Source organism: Protopterus annectens, chromosome 2.part0 (genome assembly GCF_019279795.1).
Source record: "Protopterus annectens isolate FY-2018-M chromosome 2.part0, PAN1.0, whole genome shotgun sequence".
Classification (NCBI taxonomy): Eukaryota; Metazoa; Chordata; order Ceratodontiformes; family Protopteridae; genus Protopterus; species Protopterus annectens.
In genome coordinates, this window is record NC_056728.1 from 780,394,115 (window position 1) to 780,417,114 (window position 23,000).

The window sequence follows — 23,000 nt, forward strand, 5'->3', positions numbered from 1 at the left end:
TAGTGAAGCTGCCGGCTCGGATCCGAGGTCAGATCAGATACCCACAGGTTGCAGAAAAAATGAAGTAACTACTTCAAATATTATAATTACAACTGCAGTGCAAAGAGAAGTGGTTTGAGTTGAGTGCTGCTTGTTTTTTTATACTCTATTTTGACTGGCATTCCAGTAATGTATTTAAACAGTTATTTTTTCATGCCTCACAATCTTTTTGTTTCCATCTAGATATTAAATAAGCTGTCATGTAGCCAATGCATTGAAATATTCTTTGTCTTCTCCACTTCATTTTGTGTTTATTGGACTCTCATAATGACAGTTTGGCACCCAGGGCAGCATTTTTAATTAAAGTCCCAGTTTTTGGGGTTTTGAGCAAAGCTCCACCCCTTTCTAGTTGGGCACAGCCTTCCCATTGGCCCCACCCATTCAGCTGTCTCCTGCAGCCCCCATTTGATTTGAAGTCACCAGCTGCCACTGGTTTTTGGTGTATGTTTTAGTGGTTACTGAGGAGCACAGCTGCTGTTAGGTGGCTTTGGAGGTCTTAGAGATTTGGAAGTTTGTTTATCAACTGCATAAATTTCTGTCTTAAACATCTACAATGGTTAAAGCAATGCAACATGAAATCTCACTTCAGATTCAACAGCATGCCTGGTTGCTTAAACTTACTGTACACTTGACAATAGCATATATACTTTATCTTCACTTGGCATGTAATGTGGTGATGCCCATACTACAAAGATTAACAGTGCAGGTATTAAGGAATGATTTACTATAATGTACTTGAATGCTGCTTCAGCTGCAGTCAAGAAATGAGATTTTAAACAGGTCAAGAAGTGTACACTGCAGCTTTACAATACTAAGAAATTAAAGACAGTAAATAACTTAAAAAGCAGTCTAATACTAGGAAGCAAAATAAATTTAATAAGCTGCCAAGTTATCAATTTAACTTAGTAGCAAGAGTTAATATTTGCAACTTACCACAGCTCTTTTTTCTTCCAGTAGAATCAAATATACCAGATGGAACTTTCACAATACAGCTGCCACTAACAGGAAATTCTACAGGGCTCCAGCATTCAGTACTGGATGCTGATGGACTACGAGAACCATCTACAGTCATTTCTGTGTAAGAAAAAAAAAAATTCTTGAAGATTGTGATATTTAAAAATAGCTAAATACATGTCAACAATTAAAACAATTTCACTCACAAACTTCGAACATAAATGATTAGTTCCAATAACACAAAACTGGAATTATTTATTTTACACATTTGATAACCAACTATGCCTACTGGACCACGTCCCTTTTCAGGGGTGACAAAGGAGCACTGTCTTAAGTGAATTATTCAAAGTCACACAGTAAGCATACAGAGATGGAAGAAATCAAACGTCTTGTTCCCCTGACTACGGTAGCCGGTTAACACCCAACTACCTTAATGCTCTGCGCTATAATGCCAGACATTTACAACAGTTCCACCAAGTTAACCTTTCCTTAGGCAAGGCAACTGTTTACAGTAAAGACTGAAAATACACAAGTACACACGGAGCTTCCACTGAAAATGTGAAGTCAGTGAGGGATTTCCATATGGTGTCAGTAGAGTTAAGCATCCAAAACAGGGCTCAGGACAGAGAACAGCTTAAATTAGTAAAAAGCCTGCAAACTACTGTAAATCATTTCTAAACTGTAGCTCAAGATCATTCAGTCAGTGTTTTAGTGCACTTTTGTGAATCTTGCTATCTATTCTACTTTCAGTGTAGAAAAAATGATGTAAAAGGAAGAGTGTGAAAGCAGTATGGTGGAGTACAGCTAGGAAAAGAAGATTGTAATGCCAGCTGAAGCAAAAAATGTATCGGTCACCCTAGAGAGAGAGAGAGAGAGAAATTGAGCAACTGCAATGAAATTTTCTAGATACTTTGGTCACTACCGAAAAAAAAAAAAAAATATATATATATATATATATATATATATATATATATATATTTTATTATTATATACATAAATCACACACACAAATAACAGAAGGCTGCAGGAAATATATGTTTTAACTAGGTATTCAAAGGAAACAGTGGATATATAAACTGTTAAAAATGAGGGTTTTTTTTAATTGTATTTATCCATCCTTTTGTTGACCACGTTAGTCCCCCTAGCAAGTGTCCACTTTTCAGTTGAGTCCTGAGGTGGTAGTTATACTACTGGGGAAATTTGGTCAGGGCATCTGGGAATTTCCCCTATTTTCTTCGATAGACACGATGGGAAGTTTTACATCAGGCAGATAGGACCTCGGTTTAACATCTCATCCAAAGGAGAATGTAAGCAAAAATTTTGAAAATTAATTAAAATATGAACAAATGGCACAGAAAGTGGAAAAACTTGGAGAGGTCACAGAGGAACAACATGACATTTCTTCAGCAGTACCACACCAAACTGAAATTAAAAAAATTGAAAAAACTAATTAGAGTGGATTTTCTACTGATTATATTAAAATAGAGTACGCAGAGTAAATGCTTGCAGTATAAGACTGACGAAAGCAGCAGACACCTATATTGACTAAACTACAGACATCAGCTGAGGGGAAATTCTGTTTTGTGGAAGAACAATCTTAAAAGTTGGAAATGCAAGGGGTTACATGGATAGTCTCTATTACAAACGAAGTAACATCACATGATTTTTCTTCCACTCACAATACCCTGCAAAGAACAGAAACTTTCTTTCAAGGTACTGTACCCTGCATTACTTTACGTCTTCTACCCACTTGTATTAAAAACCTACAAACACCATCTACAGGCATAAGATTAACTGCCAAGCAGACAGAGGCAGGAGAAGGTGGTAAGGACATATGAAACTAATCAACAGTTAAGAAAACAAACTACAAACACTTCAAGAGAGAATTCATATGAAGTCCTTTCCTATTTTCCCAAAGAAAATAAAGTCTAAAACACAGGAGAAAAATAGTTTTCAAAAAATTGGTAGAAGGCATAAAAACAATGTACCAGGAAAGTACAGTTGTGTACACTCACCATAAATGTAGATGTTTGTGTTTGTTCACTGCTGCAGTCCTAAACATTGGGTTATCCGTGTTGTGGTAGCCCTCAGTCAGTCTGAATACCAGAGTCAATATTTTGTTCATTGGCTGCTGTCACTTGCTTGGTGACATCAGGTCATCCGACCTATAAAGGGGAGCAGGCAACACCACTACCTCTGTCTTTCTTGCCTCAACCAAACAAATAAGTCTAATGTTAATATAATTATTAGTAGTCCCAGGGTCAGAGACCCCCCCCCCCCCCATAGAAATGTGTGTCTTTAAGGAAAGCAGATATCAGGGGGAAGAAGGGAGGGAAAGCATGACTGCAGCAGTGAACACACTCAAATATCTACATTTATGGTAAGTGTACACAACTGTACTATGTTCTTCATGTTTCACTGCTGCAGTCCAAACCATTGGAAAGATTCCCAAAGCTGAGAAGGGTGGAAGGTTAACAGAAACTTAGGATTTGGTGAGCATTCCCTGCAGCACTGCAGAGGTAAACCCAGCCCTAGCTTTTGAGAATAGGTTCAGATGGTAATGTTTGGTGAAGGTGTAGACTGAAGTCCATGTAGCAGCTTCCAGGATGCCCTTGGTGGGTACCCCCACTAAGGAATGCTGTGGAAGTGGAGGTTGCCCTAGTGGAATGGGTTCTGATGGTCTCAGGGAGTGGTTTTCCATGCAAGGAGTAGCAAAATTGGATGCAGTGTGCTATCCATTTGGAAATGGTCTGTTTGGATATTGGTTTCCCCTGTGTCCCTGTTTTAAAGCTGACCAAGATCTGGTCAGTTTTCCTGAATGTATCTGTACGATCCAGACATCTAAGTTGCCTGTGCACATTCAAAGAAGGCAGTATCATTTCCTCCTTGTTCTGAGGGTTAGGGAAGAAGGTGGGCAGGTGGATGAACTGGTTGAGGGTAACATCCAAAACCACCTTTGGCATGAAGGAGGGAATGGTTCTCAGGGAGACCCTGTCTGCATGGAAGATGATACATGGCTCAATGGCCATTGAGGCTTGAAGCTCTGACACTCTCCTGGCTGAAGTAATAGCCAGGAGAAAGGCAGTCTTCCAAGAGAGGTACTTTAGTTCTGAGGATGCTGCAAGCTTGAAGGGAGGTAGAGTAAGCTTTACTAAAACATAGTTCAGGTCCCAGGCTGGGGTGGGCTGTCTTCTGGGTGGCCTGATATTAGATGCTCCTCTAAGCAATTGTTTGATAAGAGGGTGGGAAAACAATGGATGGTCTGTATCAAAGTGTGCTGAGATGGCGGAGGCATGGATCTTTATGGAGAAGTAGAGACCCTTATTAAGAAGGTCAGCAAGATCATTTAGAATAAGAGGAATGGAGGGCAGATGTATGTCTGCCCCCTTGGACTGGCTCCAGGAGCAGAATCTTTTTCCATTTTCCAGCTTACGATTTTCTGCTGCTGGGCCTTCTGGCTTCTGTGATGATGTCAAGGACTAGCTTGCTTAGCACAGATTCCTTGTTGGTTTTGGCAAAATAAGGCATGCTGACAGCTTGAGTGTATGAAGGTCTGGGTGAAGCACTGTTCACTCCCCGGGATAGCAGGTGCAGTATCACAGGTAGCTGCCAGGGGGGCTGGTGAGATAGGCTGCGCAGCACTGGGTACCAATGCTGTCTGGGCCAATCTGGGGCAATGAGTATTGCTCTTGGTTTTTCCTCCCTTATCTTGATTAGTACTTCTGGAATGAGAGGTAGAGGTAGGAATGCATACACAAAAAGGATATTCCAAGGGAAGGTCAGGACATCGACCTTCCAGGCTAGGTGATGGTACTCCCTGGTGCAGAAATTCTGTACTTGATTTAAATGAAAGGCAAAGAGGACCCCCATGTGTGGGTAATTTGCAGAAAAATGTCTCTGTGGATTTGCCATTCATGTGGGTCCAGCACGCATCTACTTAGGTGGTCTGCCAGGGTACTGAGGTCCTGTAGGTATTGGTCTATAAGAGGTAGTCCCATGGATGAGGCTGCTAGCCACAAATTCATGGCTAGTCTGCACAGGGGGTAAGATTTAGTCCCTCCTTGTTTGTTGATGTACCACATGACTGTGGTGTTGTCTGTTTTTATGAGAAGAACCCCTGGTTTGAGGTAGTGTTTGAAGGATGCCAGAGAGTTTTGTACTGCTATCATTTCCTTTTGGTTGATGTGCAAGGGTAGTATTTGTGCGTCTCAGAGACCTTGGGCACATCTGCCTTCTAGGTGGGCGCCCCAGGCTATGTCCGATGCATCTGTAGTTATGGTCTGGTCTGATGGAAGGAGGGTGAATGGAGGTCCCTTGTTCAGAGCACAGGCCTGGGCCCACCAGAGGAACTCTGGTCTTATGCAAGGTATCACAGGCAGGGAGGTGTCCAGAGGTTGTGAGTGTTGACACCATATGTTCTTTAGGTACCACTGAATTTTCCTCATGTGTAGTCTTGGCCAGAGGTACCAGGAGGATGCATGAGGTCATGTACCCTAGAGCTTGAAGGAATTTCCTGGCAGAAAACTAGGTTTGGGAGGCCAGAGTAGTGAAGTATTTTGGTATGAAACTGTTTTCCTGGGGACAGAAAGGCCATTTGCTGTTCTGTGTCCAGTAAGGCTCCCAGCAATATGATTTCCAGGTAGGTGTCTGTTTTGATTCCCTTTCATTGATAGTGAACCCCAGAGAAATGAGTAAGGTTTTTACAAATGAGAGGTACTGCAGGAGCAGTTCTCCTTGCAGTCTGCCTGGATGACGCAGTCGTCCAGGTAAGGGTAAATCTGTACACTGTTTTGCCTGCAAAAGGCAATGGTAGGAGCTAGACATCTGTTGAGTACTCTGGGAGCAGTAGGATAAGCCAAAGGGCAAAGCAGAGAATTGAAAGTGCAGTGATCCTGCTCTGAAGCACAGGAATTTTCTGCATGATTCCCTTATTGGGATGTGCAGGTAAGAATCCTTTAGGTCTAAGGTGACCATCCAAGCTTTGTTTGGCAGCACTGGTAGAAGCTGTTGTAAGGTAAGCATTCTGAATTTTGGAATTACCAGGTTACCAGGAAGGTATTGGAGGAAAGGATAGGTCCAGGATGGGACGCCAAGTCCTCCCTTTCCTAGGAACAAGGAATAGTCTCGAAAAGAATCATTTTGCAACTTTTTCTGAAGGAACAGGTTCTACTGCCCCTAGGGATTTTAGGTTTTGCACTTGTTTTAGTGCTTCTGGCCACTGGTTTGGAGGTAGGTCTGGGTACCTTCTTGGAGGTGGTAGTTCTTGGAAATTGAATTTGTACCCCTGAGCAATGATTTGTAAGACTCATTGATCTTTTGTTTTAGAGTTCCAATTTTCTCTGCATAGAGATGGCCTTCCTCCTAGCTTTTGGTGTGGTGGAGGCATGCAGAGATGGGAAAGGTAGTCATTGAGAGCCATTTCCATACAGGGTTGCTCTTGAACTCCCCACTGTGGTGTTTGGGGGGGGGAGTCACTGTTTTATTTGCTGGCCCTGAGTTTGAGTCCTGGTGGGTCTGTCCCTATGGGTTTTGCCTTGTGCCTACCTGTTTGGTGCAGGAAAGAACCAGTGTTTAGAGGGAAAATTTCTGCTGAACCTAGGAGGTTGTTCTTCAAGAAAATCTTTACATTCTGCATCAATTTTGCTTTGTTTTCCATCATTTTAAGCACCTCTTCAGTTTTCTGTCCCAACAAGCGGTCTTTGTCAACAGGTGCATCCATGACTTTAGCTTTGACATGATCAGGAAGAGGTTTTTCCTTCAGCCATGCATGTCTTCTGATAACAGATCCCGTCACTGCTGCTCTGCTAGAAGCTTCTAGGGCATCAAATCCACAGTGCAAGGAGTGCTTTCCCACCAGAGATGAAGAGTGCAGCAATTCTGGTATTTCTTTATCGTTGGCAAAATCTGGAAAAGCAGAAATGTCCTGTTTCAAAAGTTCCAAAGTGTGCTGTTGATATTTTAACATATGGAACGGATGGTTGACAGCCCTTATAGTTAAAGTTGCAGAGGTATATACTTTTTTACCCCATCTGTCCAGGGCCCTAGATTCTTTGTCTGATGGAGTAGGATTCTTTGCAGATGTAGCCTTAACTCCCTTAGGTCTCGGAGTAATCACCTCTGCATCTGCCATAGGATTTCAGTAGAGGGATTTATGTGAGTCAGGTACCCTGTAGTACCGGTCAGGTTTTCTTGGGGGCAGGTGGAAGGGTGTCAGGGGTGAGCCTGGATTCTTGGTAAACATCATCTACTACCTCCAAGATGGGTGGGATGGCCAGAGGCCTATGCTGAGGTAGGTCCAGAAACTCTCTTAGTCTTTTCTTGGATTGAGGGAAATCCATTGATTCCAATTGAAAGTGTTCCCTGAGGGTGTGGAGGGTTTCCCCAAAGGAAAAATCCTCCAGAGGTGATGTAAAAGGAATAGATTCTTCTGCATCTGAGTCTTCATAGGCAGTAAGAGGATTTTATTCTTCAAAAACAGAGGAGTCAGATCCGATTGGATGTCTGGAGAAGGTTCCCTTCTCCTTTTGGCTGGAGTGGCCTGATTACCTTGGATGAAAATGATGAGATCCTCTGCCATTTTAAGCATTCTAGTTTGAGGATGGGGGGGGGGGGGGGGGAGTAGTGGAATGGAGAATTTTTGCTGTTTTCTTTGGAGTAGCTCTAAGTCTGGCCTGAAGAGAATCCTTCGGTACTATTGGTGTGTTAGTTGGAAGGACAGGACGAAAGCCCTGAAGTGAATTCCGAAGGGCGAGAGGTATCCTTGGAAGCCGGTGCCTGCATAGTGGCTCCGGACCCAACCGAGGCAGAGACAGTTGAAGGCTCGTTAGACTATGCAGTCATCTGCGGCATACAGGGCTCCAAAAGGGTTTCAGTAGAGGCCTGTGAAGTAATCAAGTTGGGCATCAGGGGTTGAAAAAGCGCCTCACTGAATTCCAAAGAACTGACAAGCCTTTTAGCGGTGGTGTCGTCGGAAAGCTTGGCCTTATGCAGTCTGTCTCTACCCTTATCTTTACGTTTTTTTCAGAAGATCTGCAGTTTTCTGACTGACTGACGCCATATCGGTAATCGGAGATGGAAGACGAAAATAACTGGCTACAAACAGAGCTCTATGACGAATAGTTCTATTGTTAAAGAGAGCATAGAACTGACAACGGGGTACGTCGTGATCTGTGCCTAAGCAAGTGATACAGTAAGAATGGAAGTCTCAGTGTGGTACTTTATTTCCACAGGAGAGGCAGTTATTGCCTTTTTTAGACATTGGTTAGTGCAAGAAAAAGGACGGATCCTCAACAGGGTACTTGGCTTTAGATGTTTTCAGCTGAAGTTCGAAATCGGGAAACAGCCAACTGGCACTGCTGCGAATTTCTTCTGCTATGTGCTCCATGGCAAGAAAGACTGAGGTAAAGGTGTCGACTGCCCTCCTTTATAGCTCGGACGACCTGGCGTTACCAAGCCAGTGAAAGCAGCTGACGCACAAAACCTTTACTCTGGTATTCGGAATAACTGAAGGCTACCACGGCATGGATAACCCAATGGTTAGTACTGTAGCAGTGAAACACGAAGATAATCACTGAATTTATACCACATCCTTTTCCATATAATCAAAATGTGAGTTGCAGTCTGAATGATACCTTAAATAAGTATTTTCAATCAAAATTGTTCTTAAAAATGAAAAAAAAAAAAAAAAAAAAAAAAAGTGTTATGTACTTACTATAACTTGTCATCCATACTATCCTATGTCTTCACTCATCAGCATAGGGTCTTGGATATCAGATCTGAGCCAGCAACATTCAACTGATGGATCCAAGGCTCTGGCTCCTCCCTCTCCCACAATGCCCTGCTGCCCTCTAATCCCCAGATTAAGTTTTCTAACATAACTCTAATGGCTACTCCTACCAAGGTGGAAGAAAAGCACCCCATCTTCCTCCACAATCGAGCCAGGTAGGAAATGTGATGAATGAAGACATAGGATAACACATATGCCAAGTTATGGTTAAGTAAATAACTCTTTATCTGATGTTATCCATATCTTCATTCATCACCATAGGGTCACAGTCCCGAGATACCAAATATCCTTCAAGGCCTCAAGGAAGGACATGCCAGAGCACTGTGGTGCCAAATGAAACCCTACTCTTAGAAATCAAATCCAGATTGTAATGGGATATAAAGGTGTGAGGATTAGCCCAAGTGGCAGCAGCACAGATGTCATCAATAGAAAGCCTTACTGCAAATGCTGAAGAAATTGCCATAGACCTAGTAGAATGGGCCCCGATATGACCTGGAACATCCAGGCGGTTAAGATTGTAGACCATAGACAGGCAGCTGGATACATATTTAGGAAAGTACAGTTTTGTACCTACCATAAATGTAGATGTTCGAGTGCTCATACAGCTGCCATCATTACAGATGGGTTATCCTGCTGTCAGGCGGGTCCTCGGTCAGCCGAATTCCAAAGTCTAGGTCTGGCGTTGGTTGTCGTCACTTCTTCCCTGACGTCAGTGCAGCAGGGGTATAAAAGAGGCAGCCGACGCCATTTTCTTCAGTTTTTCTTGCCCCAGATGTCAGGTGCCCCCAGAAGGAAGGCAAACAATGTTATGCAAAGATGCAATGTTGATAAATCAAAAAACAGTAGTTGCAAGCAAATACACCATAAAAGAATACCCCAAAAAGGTTATATGAAAAGGTGTTTGTCATAAAGCCTGTCTTAAGAGGGGATGGAGGGAGGGAAACCTGGACTGCAGCTGTATGAGCACTTGAACATCTACATTTATGGTAGGTACAAAACTGTACTATGTTCATCGTGCATACAGCTGCAGTCATTACAGATGGGTAGAATCCCAAAGCTAAGTAAGGGTGGTAGGCACTAAGTGGAACTGGGAGGGGCTAGTATGCCCTGCAGGACTGCTGTGGCAAAGCCCGCTCTAGATTTAGAGTATAGTGGGAGGTGATAGTGCTTGGAGAAAGTGTGCACTGAACTCCAGGGTGGCTGCTTCCAAAATGTCCTTGGTAGGGACCCCCCTGAGGAAGGCTGCAGAGGTAGCTGTGGCTCTGGTGGAGTGGGATCTGATGCATGCAGGCACAGTTTTTCCATGAACTGAGTAACAAAAGCGTATGCAATGGGCTATCCATTTTGAAATTGTCTGTTTGGAAATAGCCTTTCTTTGAGCATCTGCAGCATAGGGCACAAAGAGTTGCTCAGATTTCCTGAATGACTTTATCCTGACCAAACAGTAACGAAGTTGTCTGTGAATGTCCAAGGAATGTAGCAGTCTTTCCCCTTTGTTTTGTGGATTAGGATAAAAGGTAGGTAAGTGGATAGTCTGATTCAAAGCTACAATGGATACTACCTTTGGCATAAAGGTAGGGTTGGTTCGTAAGGAAACTCTGTCCTGATGGAAAATGATGAATGGTTGCACAGCCATGAGGGTCTGTAGCTCCGAAACCCTGCGTGCTGAGGTGATAGCCAGAAGAAAGACTGTTTTCCATGACGAGTATTGTAGCTCTGTTGAAGAAGCTGGCTCGAAGGGAGGAAGGGTCAGCTTTTCCAATACGAAGCTGAGGTCCCAAGCAGGGACTGGTGGTTTTCCTTGGGGGTTTTATATTCTTTGCCTCTTTCTGAGGAACTGTCTTAAGAGAGGATGAGAGAATAAAGGAGAATCTGTGTTGTATTGTGCAGAAATGGCTGAAGCATGGATCTTGATGGAGGAGAAGGAAAGTCCATTGTTTAACATCTCAGCTAGGTACTGTAAAATTTGAGGTATATTTATTACCCAAGGATTCTGTCCCTTTTCTTGATTCCAAGTACAAAATCGTTTCCATTTGGCGGAGTAGGCTTTTCTAGTAGAAGGTCTTCTGGCCTCCAAGATGACATCCTGCATCTCTCCTTGGAGAGGAGAATTTGTTGGGAAATCAAGGAATTCTCCATGCAGCTAGATTTAGGGTTTTGAGATGGCTGTGAAGGGTCTTGTAGTTGTGCTGGGACAACAGAAGAGGGAATAGAGGAAGGGTCCATGGTGGGGAATGTGTCAGTCTCTTCAGGAGTGGATACCAGTGTTGTCTTGGCCAGTCTGGAGCAATGAGAATCATTTTCGGCCTCTCTGCTCTGGCTTTTAATAGAACTTTGGGCAGCAGAGGAAGAGGCGGGAAGGCATAGACTGTCAATGTTGCCCAATTGAAGGAAAGTGCGTCCACTTTCCAGGCCTATGGATGATAGGTCCTTGAACGAAAAATTTTTTCAACTGGCAATTTCTGTGGGTAGCAAAGAGATCTATGTCTGGCTGTCCCCATGCCTGAGTTATCTTTGTGAAAACTTGAGGATGCAACTTCCATTCGTGAGGATCTTTCATATTTCTGCTTAGGTTGTCTGCCAGTGTGTTTTCCTTCCCTGGCAGGAATTGTGCCTGTAGTTGAATTTGCAATTCCAGTGCTGTGTTCCATAGGGTCATGGCTTGCCTGCACAGGGGTTATGAATGAGTTCCCCCCTGTTTGTTTATGTACTATATCACTGTGGTGTTGTCTGTCCTTATCAATAGCTGGCCTGGATGCAGTAGGTCTTTGAAGGTCATAATGGCATTTTGCACGGCTAGCATTTCCTTTTGGTTGATGTGAAGGTGCTTCTCTTTTCGGGTCCATTTTCCCTGAATGCACTGATCTGTCATGTGTGCTCCCCAGGCGTAGTCTGAGGCGTCTGTTGTGATGATTTGAGTTGCTTGAGGTACACAGAAAGGAAGACCTGTGTTTCTTTAGCAAGCTTGAGCCCACCACAAAAATTCCTTTTGAAGGCATGTAATGAGTGGTATAATTGCTTCCAAGCTGTGGCTGTGTTGAGACCATAAGGTTTTCAGGTACCATTGAAGTTTCCTCATATGCAGCTTTGCACATGGGATTAGTAGGATGCAAGATGCCATGAATCCCAGAGCCTGCAGGACTTTCCTTGCAGTTAGCCTGGTGAAAGTTGCCATTTTTCTGAAGTATTGAGACAGTTGCCCTTGTTTGTCTGGCATGAGGTAGGCCATCTGGGTGGTTGTATTCAAGCTGGCACCCAGGAAAATTATTTGCTGAGAGGGTATTAGTTTTGATTTCTTTTTGTTGACTGTGTATCCCAGGAAGTTCAACAGTTTTATTACAAACGCCAGGTGCTGCAGTAGTATGTCCTTGCTGTCCGCTTGGATCAGGCAGTCGTCCAAATATGGGTAGATTTGTATCCCTTGTAGTCTGCAGAAGGCGATTACTGACGCCAGGCATTTTGTAAACACTCTGGGCGCAGTAGATAAGCCAAAGGGCAATGCAGAGAATTGGTAATGGGTTGAACCTGCAAGAAATCTGAGGTATCTTCTGCAATCTTGTCCGATAGGGACATGCAGGTATCCCTCCTTAAGGTCCAATGTTACCAGCCAAGACTCCTTGCCCAGCATGGGAAGAAGCTACTGTAATGTCAGCATCTTGAATTTTGGCACCAGTAGATATGTGTTTAGGATGGATAGGTCTAAGATGGGTCTCCAATCTTTGTCTTTCCTTGGTACCAGGAATAGTCTGGAATAAAACCCTTGACCTTGTTCTTTTGCAGGTACCTCTTGGATTGCTTTCATGTCCATGAGAGCTGAAATTTGTTTTTGAGCCTCTGCCCTTTGATTTTGTGGCAGGTTTGGCATGCCTCTCATTTTTGGAAGGGTGTGAAAGTGGAATCGGTAGCCTCTGTCTATAATGTCCAGAATCCATTTGTCTTTTGTAACAATATGCCAATTTTTTGAGAATAATGTCAGTTTTCCGCCCAAAGGTGCTGCCATTAAAGCTTTGCTTGGCAGGTGTAGGGGGAAGTCATTGTGTCTGTTTTCTAAAAGACTGTGATCTATCTTCTCCACCTCTTGGGGTTGGTGCTTGCCACTGTCTGGCTCTGAAAGATCCTTGAGGTTGCCCTCTACCCCTTGAGCATCTGTATCTGCCCCTTTGAGGTCTGTCCGTGGCTGGAAAGGACCAATTTTTTGAAGGCCAGTTTCAGCTGAAATGTGGAGGTTGTACCTGCAGGAAATCATTCACCGTTTGCATTGATTTCGCTTTTTCCTCCATTTTCTTTAGTACCTCCTCAGCTTTAACACCAAACAATACATCTTTTTGAAGAGGTGCATCTAATAATTTAGCTTTGACATGATCTGGTAATGTTTGCTCTTTGAGCCAAGCATGCCTACGTATAACAGACCCCATAACAGCAGCTCTACATGAGGCCTCTAAAGCATCAAAACCACACTGCAAGGTATGTTTACCCATTTGCTCTGCACCATGCAACAAATCCTGCAACTCTTTTAAATCTGGTTGTTCTGGTTGTGTCATCTTGTTTTTCAGCTGAGATATCAAAAACTGTTGATACTTTAACATATGGAACTGACAGTTTAATGCCCTCATGGTTAAAGTGGCCGAGGTGTACACCTTTTTCCCCCACCTTTCTAAAGATCTGGAATCTCTCTCTGAAGGTAATGGGCTTTTAGCAGTAGAGGCCTTAATTCCCTTGGGGCCCTGTGAAATAGTTTCTGGGTCAGCAGTATGGCTTTTATATAGGAACTGGTGAGAATCAGGAACCCGGTAATACCTGTCTGGTTTAACAGGAGCTGGAGGCAAAGAATCTGGATTAAGGCTGGCTTCTGTGTACACATCATCCAATATATTTAAAACAGGAGGGATAGCCAGGGGCCTATGCTGGGGGAGCAGAAGAAATTCCCTGAGCCTTTTCTTGGAATCTGAGTAATCTTGGCCTTCCCAGTGAAAGTGTTCCCTCAATGTATGCAGGGTTTCCCCAAAAGAGAAGTCCTCAGGGGGGGAGACCAAGGGAATAGACTCCTCTGCATCAGAGTCTTCGAATGGAGAATAGGCATAATCCTGGTCCTCAGATAATTCTGAGGTAATAGAAGCTTGATCTGAGGAAGGGTAGTCTTCCTCTAATGTGGGCCTTTTGTCAGAGGGGGGTTGAGAACCCCTGATAAGAGTAATCAAATCCTCAGCCATTTTAAGCATCTGCTTTTTAGGCATGGTGCCTTGAGAGTGGTTCTGAGGAACCTGTTTTTTGGTTTTCATGGCTGCTTTAGATTTAGTGAAGGCTTTAATAGAGAAGGAGGAAGGCCTGAAGACCCCTTGAGAAATGGCAGGCCTGTCTAAATTCTGAGTTTCCCCGCCAGGAGTGGCGCCAGTATCTGTAGTAGGAATGGGGGCCGAGGAGCCTGCAACCTCGGGTACTGAAGACACTGGTAATGTAGTGTCATCGGTACTCAGGGGCTGCGTAGGCGCCTCGCTGAGAATCGGAGAACTGGTAATCGGCCTTAGCGTGGTTTCAGTAGATGGTGCGGACCTCGTATGTCGGTCCTTATCTTTGCGTTTTTTGCTCAAAACTGGAGTCAGAGTATCCGACAACGTAATATAATTAAATGTTTTGCCAAAAAAGTGAAGGGCGAACTCCGCCCAATGCTTAACAGTGCGCTTGTTGAATCTAGCACAAAAACGGCAGGCCAAGACGTCATAGTCTGGGCCTAAACAAGGTTTACAGAAAGAGTGGAAATCCTTATGCAGTATTTGCTTCCCACATGAAATGCAATTAACTTTTTCTGACATCGGTCTGAGGCAAGAAAAGTTTCCCCAACGGGGTACTTAGCTTTCAAGACGACTTCGGCTGAAATAACTTTTGTAAATCTCAGGAGCTGGCCGACCGGCACTTGCGAACTGCTTCTGCTTCGGGCAGCACGCGGCAAGAAAGACTGAAGAAAATGGTGTCGGCTGCCTCTTTTATACCCCTGCCGCACTGACGTCAGGGAAGAGGCGACGACAACTGACGCCGGACCTAGACTTTGGAATTCGGCCGACCAAGGACCCGCCTGACGGCAGGATAACCCATCTGTAATGACTGCAGCTGTATGCAGGATGAACATCAGTGATGTTGGAGACTAGAAGGTCACGTCTGTTAGCAGAAAAAGCTGTTCTGACTTGTAAAAATCTTTAGTCCTATATAAGTACAACTGGAAGCTAAAAACATTGATTTAGAGTTAACTCAGAAGCAATCTTGGGTAAGAAGGAGGGATTTCACTCCCAAAGAGAGACCCTGTCCTTGTGAAAGGTCATGTAAGGAGGAGTAATGGTGAGAGCTTGCAGTTCTGAGACCCTCCTTAGCTAAAGTGATAGCCACCAGAAGGGGCCGTTTTCCATAACAGGAACTTGAGATCACAGAAACTATCAGATTCAAACTGACTCTTAGTCAAAGACTGTAGGACCAGGGTGAGGTTCAAAGGAGACAAAGGGTCCTTAATTTGAGGTCGAAGCAGTAAAAAAAAACCTTCATAAAGGCCTTACAAAACCTAGATAAAAAAGGTGGATAAGGAGCTCTCATGAAAATATGAAATCGCCACCAACTGCAGCTTAAATAGGGGAAAAAATTGCTCTCTTTTGGAAAAGGGAGGAAAAGAACAGAAGTATATTTGAAACCAAAGCAGAAAAGGGATCCAGATTCCTGCTCCTGGCCCAGATCAAGAATCTTTTTCACTTACTCCTATATACTTTTCTAGTAGTGAGTTTTTGGAGGCAAGAATAATGAGTTGAACGGGGGATGCTAGCTGAGACTGTTTAACCATCACTGGACCTGGAGAAACTATGTGGTTAGGCGAAGGGTCCAAAGGTTTGGGAGAGGAAGCCTCGACAGGTGGGAAATCAGATCCTGACAGGTATCCAGTATCCATGGTGGATACTTCAGATGAAACCTAACGAATGGGAACCATGGCTGACGAGACCAGAAAGGGGCAACGAGGATAAGGGATGTCCTCAGGTGTTGCACTTTCTGCAGAACCTTGGGTATGAAGGGGATAAGAGAGTATGCGTAAAGGAGACTCAAAGGACAATCGTGGACTAGAGCACCCCTTGGAGATGTCCCGGGGGGGGGGGTCAAGGCAAAATACCTACTGCATTTGTGGTTGACTGGGGAGCTAAAAAGGTCACAGCACAGTTGACTCCAATGGTCGAAAATCTGATTGGTCACTGAAGGATTGAGGAACAACTTAGGTTCATAGGTAGGTACTAGGCTATCTGCCCAAAGGCATTTATAAGCCTAGCCGGAATGTGTTGGCTTTCGCCGCCCCCCCTTAGATTAGATCCCTGTGCTGTCCAGCAGAGCCATTGAAGTGATCCCTGGGGTAAACTTTCTGTTTCCTATCCAGTCATCAAGGTCTCTCTTGAAGAGGGTTAGCGAGGAGCTCTGCCTAATGTAGACTGGAATCTTGTTCCAGAGCATGGGAAGTCTCTGGGACAGGAATCTATCCCTCCAGCACGTCCTATTTATTGTTGTGTTGAGGTTTAGATCCCTGGAGTGTGTGGCTCGAGGGGATATGGTTTTCTTTAGGTGGAGCATGTCTATCAATTCTGGGTTGGACATGGCCTTGTATGTCAGGCAGAGATCACCTCTGAGTAGGCGTTATGCAACAGAGTACAGCTGGAGTTTCTTCAGTCGAGCTGCATAGGGCATCTGCTTGAGGCCAGTGATCCTCTTTGTGAGGTACTTCTGTGGTCTTTCCAGTTGGTATAGGTGTCTTGTAAGGTACATCCCAAATGGGGCATTGTACTCTATGATGGGTCTGATGAGTGATGCACAGAGGGGCCCAATGACCTCTTTCGATCTGGATGCAAACCCTTTTGTGATTAGGTGGGCCACACAGAAGGATTTTCTAACCACTTTGGCAATGTGATTATCAAAGGAGAGGTTACTATCTACTTGGGTCCCCAGATCCCTTATTACGACTTCTGTATTTAGGGGGCTACCACCTATGGGGTAGTTTGTGGGTACTTTGTATTTTTTCCAAAAGGGAAGACTATGCACTTTTTGGCATTTAGCTTGAGGCCATGGTTTTGACACCATGTATCTGTCTCAGTGAGACTTTTAGAGGATGTCTGTGTCAGCCGGTGAGTCAATTATAGCCCCTAGTTTGCTGTCGTCTGCAAACTTGGTCAGCCATAGTCCTCCTCTGCTTGCCTGTACCTCTCAGAAGTGTATGCCAAACAGGAGGGGTCATAGGACTGAGCCCTGGGGAACGCCACTTGTAACTGGTTTGGAGTCAGACCTAGCTCTTGCAGCTCTTACCATGTGGGTTCTGTTTGTGATCCAGCTGGCAACCCATCTCGTGACATAGGGGTTTATGTTCAGGCTAGTGAGCTTGTCTAGAATACCTGAGTAGGGAATGGTGTTGAAGGCCTTTGCGAGGTCTAGGTAAGCTGTGTGGACCACCTTTCCCTCATCTATAGCCCTGGTAACTGTCTCAAAGAAGTCCACAAGGTTTAGGAGGCATGATCTGCCCTTAAAGTCAAACTGGGTAGGGCCCAGTATTTGGAGGTTTCCAATGTCTCTGTTAATGAGATCCACGATGATGCGCTCCATAGCTTTGCAGACCAAGCTAGTCAGGCTTATAGAGCGATAGTTTCCGGGGTCTGTTGTAGCTCCATCTTTGTGGAGTGGAATATGTATTGCTGTGTGCCACCCTGTGGGCACATAGCCTGTGGAGAAGCTGAGTTTAAACAGTATGCTTAGGTGAGGGGTTAGTTCATCTTTGAGCTAGTGTAGGAATGCAGCCTGGGACACCGTCCAGTCTCATTGATGCTGTGTTTTGGCTTTGGAGAGGCTGTTTTAACCTGAATGTCTGTGATTTCAGGGGCACTACATTCTTCTGGTATAGTTATGGGCCCTTTTGGGGATGAGAGGGGGGTGAAGTTTGCAGTGAACCTGTCTGCCAGGATGTTGGCTACATCAGTCGGTTCAGTGTATTTTGTGCTATTCTGCACCAACTCCGAACAGACCTGAGAATTGCCACTTGGATTTTTGACATTTTTATTATTTATTTTACATTTGTTGACCGGGCTAGTCTAACTGGATATATGTCCATTTTCAGTAGAGGCCCACAGAGATAAGCTCCAAGACACAATAAAATACAAATACAAGTACAAACAACAAAAAGCAAATATTGTACTAAAAATAGCAAATATAATAAAAATAATCAACAGCGGTAGCATGTGCAGTACAGCATAGAGGTTAGCACAGGGTGTACAAAGAGGGCAAGAGTCATAAAGAGTGCAAATTGAAGGTACAGAAACATCATACAGGTAAAGTCAATAGTAGAGAAAGGAAGTTAGCTGTGTAGTGATGTTACTAAGGATTTACTTAAAAATAGGCATGTACAGAGGATAGAAATTGTGTAAAAAAGGGAGAGATGAGAAAAATATAAGAAGGAAGATGAAACAGTGGATAGTAAGCACTGGATAGGCAAAGTCAAGTTTGAAGAGATAGATGACTAGTCTGGTTTGGTACAGGGGCATAGCCAGTATTATTTGATGTAAAGTTTAAGTCTGTTTTTGAAGAGGGATAAGAAGGTGAGTTAGGAGAGGTCATTAGGGAGAAGATTCCAGGATTTACCTACAGTATTAGAGAAGAGAGAATCCCCAGCCCTGTTATTAGATTTAGAGGTGTGTACAAGAAGTTTTGTGTGATGAGCATAAGGACTTCAGATTTTTATAGGGAGTGATGAGGCTAGATAAAATCGGAGTAGTAGAAGGTTTGTAAAGTATGTTGTGGGCAATGGTTAGTTGGTGAAATTTAATCAGGTGTTGTAGTTCTAACCATCCTAGCTGATTCAAATTTATACAATGGTGGGTTCTAAATGGGTTGCCTATTGCAAATCTTGCACTATTATAGGACAATTCCAATTTGCTGAAGTTAGTCTTGGATAATTTGGAAAAATTGGTGAGCCATAAAGGAGTGTAGAGATCAAATGAGTGTGAGCTATAATAGTTTTGGCAGTAGGAGAAATGAAGGGTTTAACCTATATAGAGAGTGCCAATTGTTTTGTTGACAGTCTTTATAGCATTGTTGATATGGATGTCGAAGTTCAGATTATTGTCGATGGTGACACCTAGTAGTTTGGTGGTAGAGTCTGCAGATATTATAGTACCATTTGTGGATGTCACAGAGAAATGAAGAGGAAAGGACTTTTGAATAGGAGTGAAGAGGAGGAGTTTGGTTTTCTTTGGGTTCAAAAGAAGGCAATGCTGAGTGAACCATTGTTCAACTATGTAGAATATCTTCTGGGTGAAAGAGTGAAGGTCATGGGAGGATGTAGCTGAGCATAATAGTGTGGAGTCGTCAGCATATTGTATGCAAGTGGCTTGGGGGATTAGCTAGATAAAGGTCATTAATAAATATGGAGAAGAGGAGAAGTCCTAGTACGGACCCCTGAGGGACACCTAAGGTAATGGGTTGATGGGTGGACAGAGTGTTATGCCATAGTACTGCTTGCTGTCATTTGTCAAGGGAGGATTGGAACCATTTTATGGAAAGTGGGTCTAATGACAGAGATTTTAGTATGTTTATGAGAATCTGGTGGTTTACCATGTCAAATGCTTTAGACAGGTCAATAAATAGAGCAGAAGAAAGATTATTCAGGTTTCTTTGCTTGTTAATGTAATCAGTAAAGGAAAGGAGGGCAGTGGTAGTGCTGTGTGAGGGTCTGAAACCATGTTGACAGTTGGAAAGTAAATTGTTTTCAATTAAGTGGTGAAGTAATTGCCTAGGGATATATTTCTCCATAATCTTAGCTAAAGGAGAGAGTAGGGAATTGGGGTGATAGTTTGATAGCTCAGTGGAGTGTCCACCTTTCTGCAGGGGGATAATATGGGAGACTTTCCATAAGGTAGGGATGTGACCTTCGCTAATAGTTCTATTGATCAGTATGGAAATAGGTTAGGCAATAGCCCTGGATGATAACTGTAGAAATTCAGAAGGCAGTACGTGTGCAGAAGGAGAGCACGGTTTCAGTTTATTCAAAAGACAGGTTTAAAATGAAAAGGTGGGGTTGAGGTGTATGAAGGTAGTGTGAAGGTATTAGGCGATAGTTGACTAGCTAGTGTTTGGATAGCATCTGTAAAGAAGGTATTGAAGGTATTAGCTGTATAGATGGGGGTTTTTTGGTCTATATTTTGAGGGTTCGGTGTAGTGGATTGACCTGGGTGGAGTAACTGCTTAATGCTAGCCCAGAATTTCTGTGAGGAGTTGTGATTAGGTTGTTGAAATTGTAAGTAGTAGTTTTATCAGAAAGTATGGCCCTCTTAGTGTCATTTCATAGCTGTCTAAAGGTTTGTTGGTCTACAGGGGTTTTTAGTCATTCTCCATTTGGCCCAATATTTATTTCTGAGATGAATTTTGTGTATGGTTTCATTGGAAAGCCATGGGGCAGAATTGGCCTTAATTCTAATAGATCTGGTTGGAGCGTGGTGATTGAGAATGGCAAGGAAGGTAGAATTAAAGAAATTAATGGCTTCATCTAAAGGGAGGTGTTGTAAGGGAACCCAATTGCATGCTCTTAGTTCTATTTGGAATAGATCAGGGTTAAATTTCTTTTTGGATCTAAAACTTCTGATAGAGGTTGGAATGGGAGTGTTGGCTTTATGCCTGATGAAGTAGGTAAGTGAGTGGTCACTTATATCATCAGGGAGGGGTTCCAGAATTATAGTAGGGAGTATGATTGTTTGTAAAAATCCAGTCTGTTTTCTTAATTGTTAGCTTTATTTATTCTGGTGGGTGAGGTAATGGTTTGAGAAAAACCATATAGGTTAATGTGGGTGGTAGGAAGGCTGGTACGATAGGAATTCCAATCCAAATTTATGTTGCCTAGGATTATGGTTTCTTGAGGCAGGTGTTGGGATAGCCAGCATACAGATAATATAGATTGATTTAGCACTGTTAAGTTCAAGTTTAGAGATGAGAATCTCAGCATGGGAATCTAGAGGTAGATTACAGTTGTATGTGGTTAATTCTAAGTCAGATTTAAATAGAATAGCTACCCTTGTCAATTCTTAGGATATTATATCCAGGTGGTATAATTTCATTATCTTTGATGGCAGGTTTTAGCCATGTTTCTGTTAGGCAGACAATGTCAAAGGAGTACATTCTAAGAGAGCTTGGAGTTGAGTTACTTTGTTGTTAATACTACGTATATTAAGATGAGCTAGTAGGAGGGAGTTAGATGGTTTAGCAAGGGGATAATCGGTTGACTGATTACAGTTACTGAGAGAGATAGGGCTTGCTGTTGGGCCAGGGTTAGGATGAGTATCACCGTCCTTTAATGTGAGTTGTCGTCCTAGATAGCTTAGGTTAGGGAACTTGCTGTACAGAAATAACACTCTCCTGAGATGCAGTAAACTATATTTAATGTGTAGTATTCTATGATACATAGCAAGTAGGTAGCTGGGTGAGCATGTTATGTTTGCATAGTTATGCAGGTCTGGTTAGGATTGAGAGTTGGTTTGTTGATTGGGGTAGTCAGTGTGTGGATATAATGGTTTCCATATGAGGATAGTAAACAGGCAAAGGTTAGAAGTGGCAGTTGCAAAACAGTAAAGCAGAATAGAATTTGAAAAGGGATAGTTGGATTACCCATTGGGAAGGATTAGCTATTTGTTAAACATATATGTAGAGATGGAATTATTTAAGGTGACAGTGTGTAAAGATAGGAGGGTGTGGTGAGAGTATGAAGTGGAGTAGTAAAGAGATGGGAGATGAGAGAGAAGTTGGCCGATGGGAAATGTGTAGAGGTTAATGGGAAGAGGAAGAGGTGTGGTTAGAAAGTATAAGAGTAGGCCCCCTGGGGGTGAGTGGGAATTGGGGGTAGGGAGAGGAGTGGAGTGAGCCCGCAGGGTGAACGGAGCAGGTTGACCCAAGGAAAAGGAAGAAGGCAAGACTGTGAAGAGCAATCCGTGGTTAGGTAGGTGAGATCAGAGGTAAGGAAAGTATGGAGGATTTAGCACTTGTTTAGTGTAGCTGTTAGTAAGGTAAGAACAGAGAAGGTCACAGAGACTGTAGGCTAGAGGCAGGGAATTAAAGGATCCTCTGGAGAGGATTCAATATATAAGTAACTTGGGGGATAAAGTGAATACTTAAGCAATAGGTAAGTGCTGCCACCTAGTGGACAACCAGTAGATGACAAGAGCACTTACAGCAGAAGAGGGAAAGTTAAAAAATAATGTAAGGACCTAATAGTGGGGTAAAAAGAAGTCCGCAGAAGGCTGCTAGCAATAGAGCGCAGGGCTAAATACAACACAGACTGGTTACAATGACATGCCCTTTAGGAGACATACACTTTAGGCCAATGTCATAGGTCAAGCAAAGGAAGTTGAGAGAACAGTGGAGGATCCCTGCACAGAGGTTCATTTTTCTGTCTGGAAGCCAGGAATATCTGGAGTGGTGGGAGGCTTCAGGTTAGGTTATGCACTGTAGACTAACCGCGAGCAGGGCCTGCAGCCTAAGGCAGAATAGGACTGGAGGGGGCAAAGCCTAGTCTAAAGATTTAGATAGCTAAAGAATGCCTTGTGGTTATCTTTGGAGTCCATGGCAATTTTTATTTCGAAGCTAGCCTTGGATGATTTTATGAGGGAACGTAGTTTCTTGCTGATACTGATCAGGGATGTCATCCCTTCTTGGGATTTTACTCTTTTCTGTACTAGTTTTCTCCTTCTATTGCACAGCTTGTTTATGGTAGGGGTCCACCAGACTGGTTTCCTTTTCTTGGAGGAGTGAGTCTTGGTTTTGTTTGGTATAGCACGATCCATGCATTCTTGTAGATGCCCGTAGAGTGCATTAGTAAAGGATTTTGCTGCTTGGACAGCGTTATCCTTTAGCATGGGGGCTTTGAAACTTCTCACCTCGGTCTTAAGTAACTTTTGAAAATTTTTCACGGTGGTTTCTTTGACTGGGGGTGGTGGCGGAAAGTGGATATCCAGAGTGATTAGTTTATGGTCAGATCCAACCAGCGAGGGGTTGACCTCCGGTGTGGAACACCAGTCGCCCATGTTGGTGATGACCAGGTCCCAATATGTTGTCACCTCTGAGGAGGGGGTGTTGACCAGTTAATCCAGGGCATTTGAGTTTATAAATTCTAGGAAATGTTGGGCAAGGGAGTTTGTACTTGAGTAGTTCTCCCAGTTAATGTTTGGGTAATTGAAAT

At 43.4% G+C, this 23,000-nt stretch overlaps 1 protein-coding gene across 1 annotated transcript in view; it reads right to left on the minus strand.

Annotated features, from left to right (window-relative positions):
- The window catches only part of DENND4C (DENN domain containing 4C), a 2,492,302-nt gene that overhangs the window by 1,057,052 nt on the left and 1,412,250 nt on the right, over positions 1-23,000 (minus strand). The window contains exon 19 of the mRNA XM_044061083.1: positions 973-1,113. Within this exon, the coding sequence (XP_043917018.1) occupies positions 973-1,113 (141 nt within the window). The remainder of the gene's footprint in view (positions 1-972; positions 1,114-23,000) is intronic.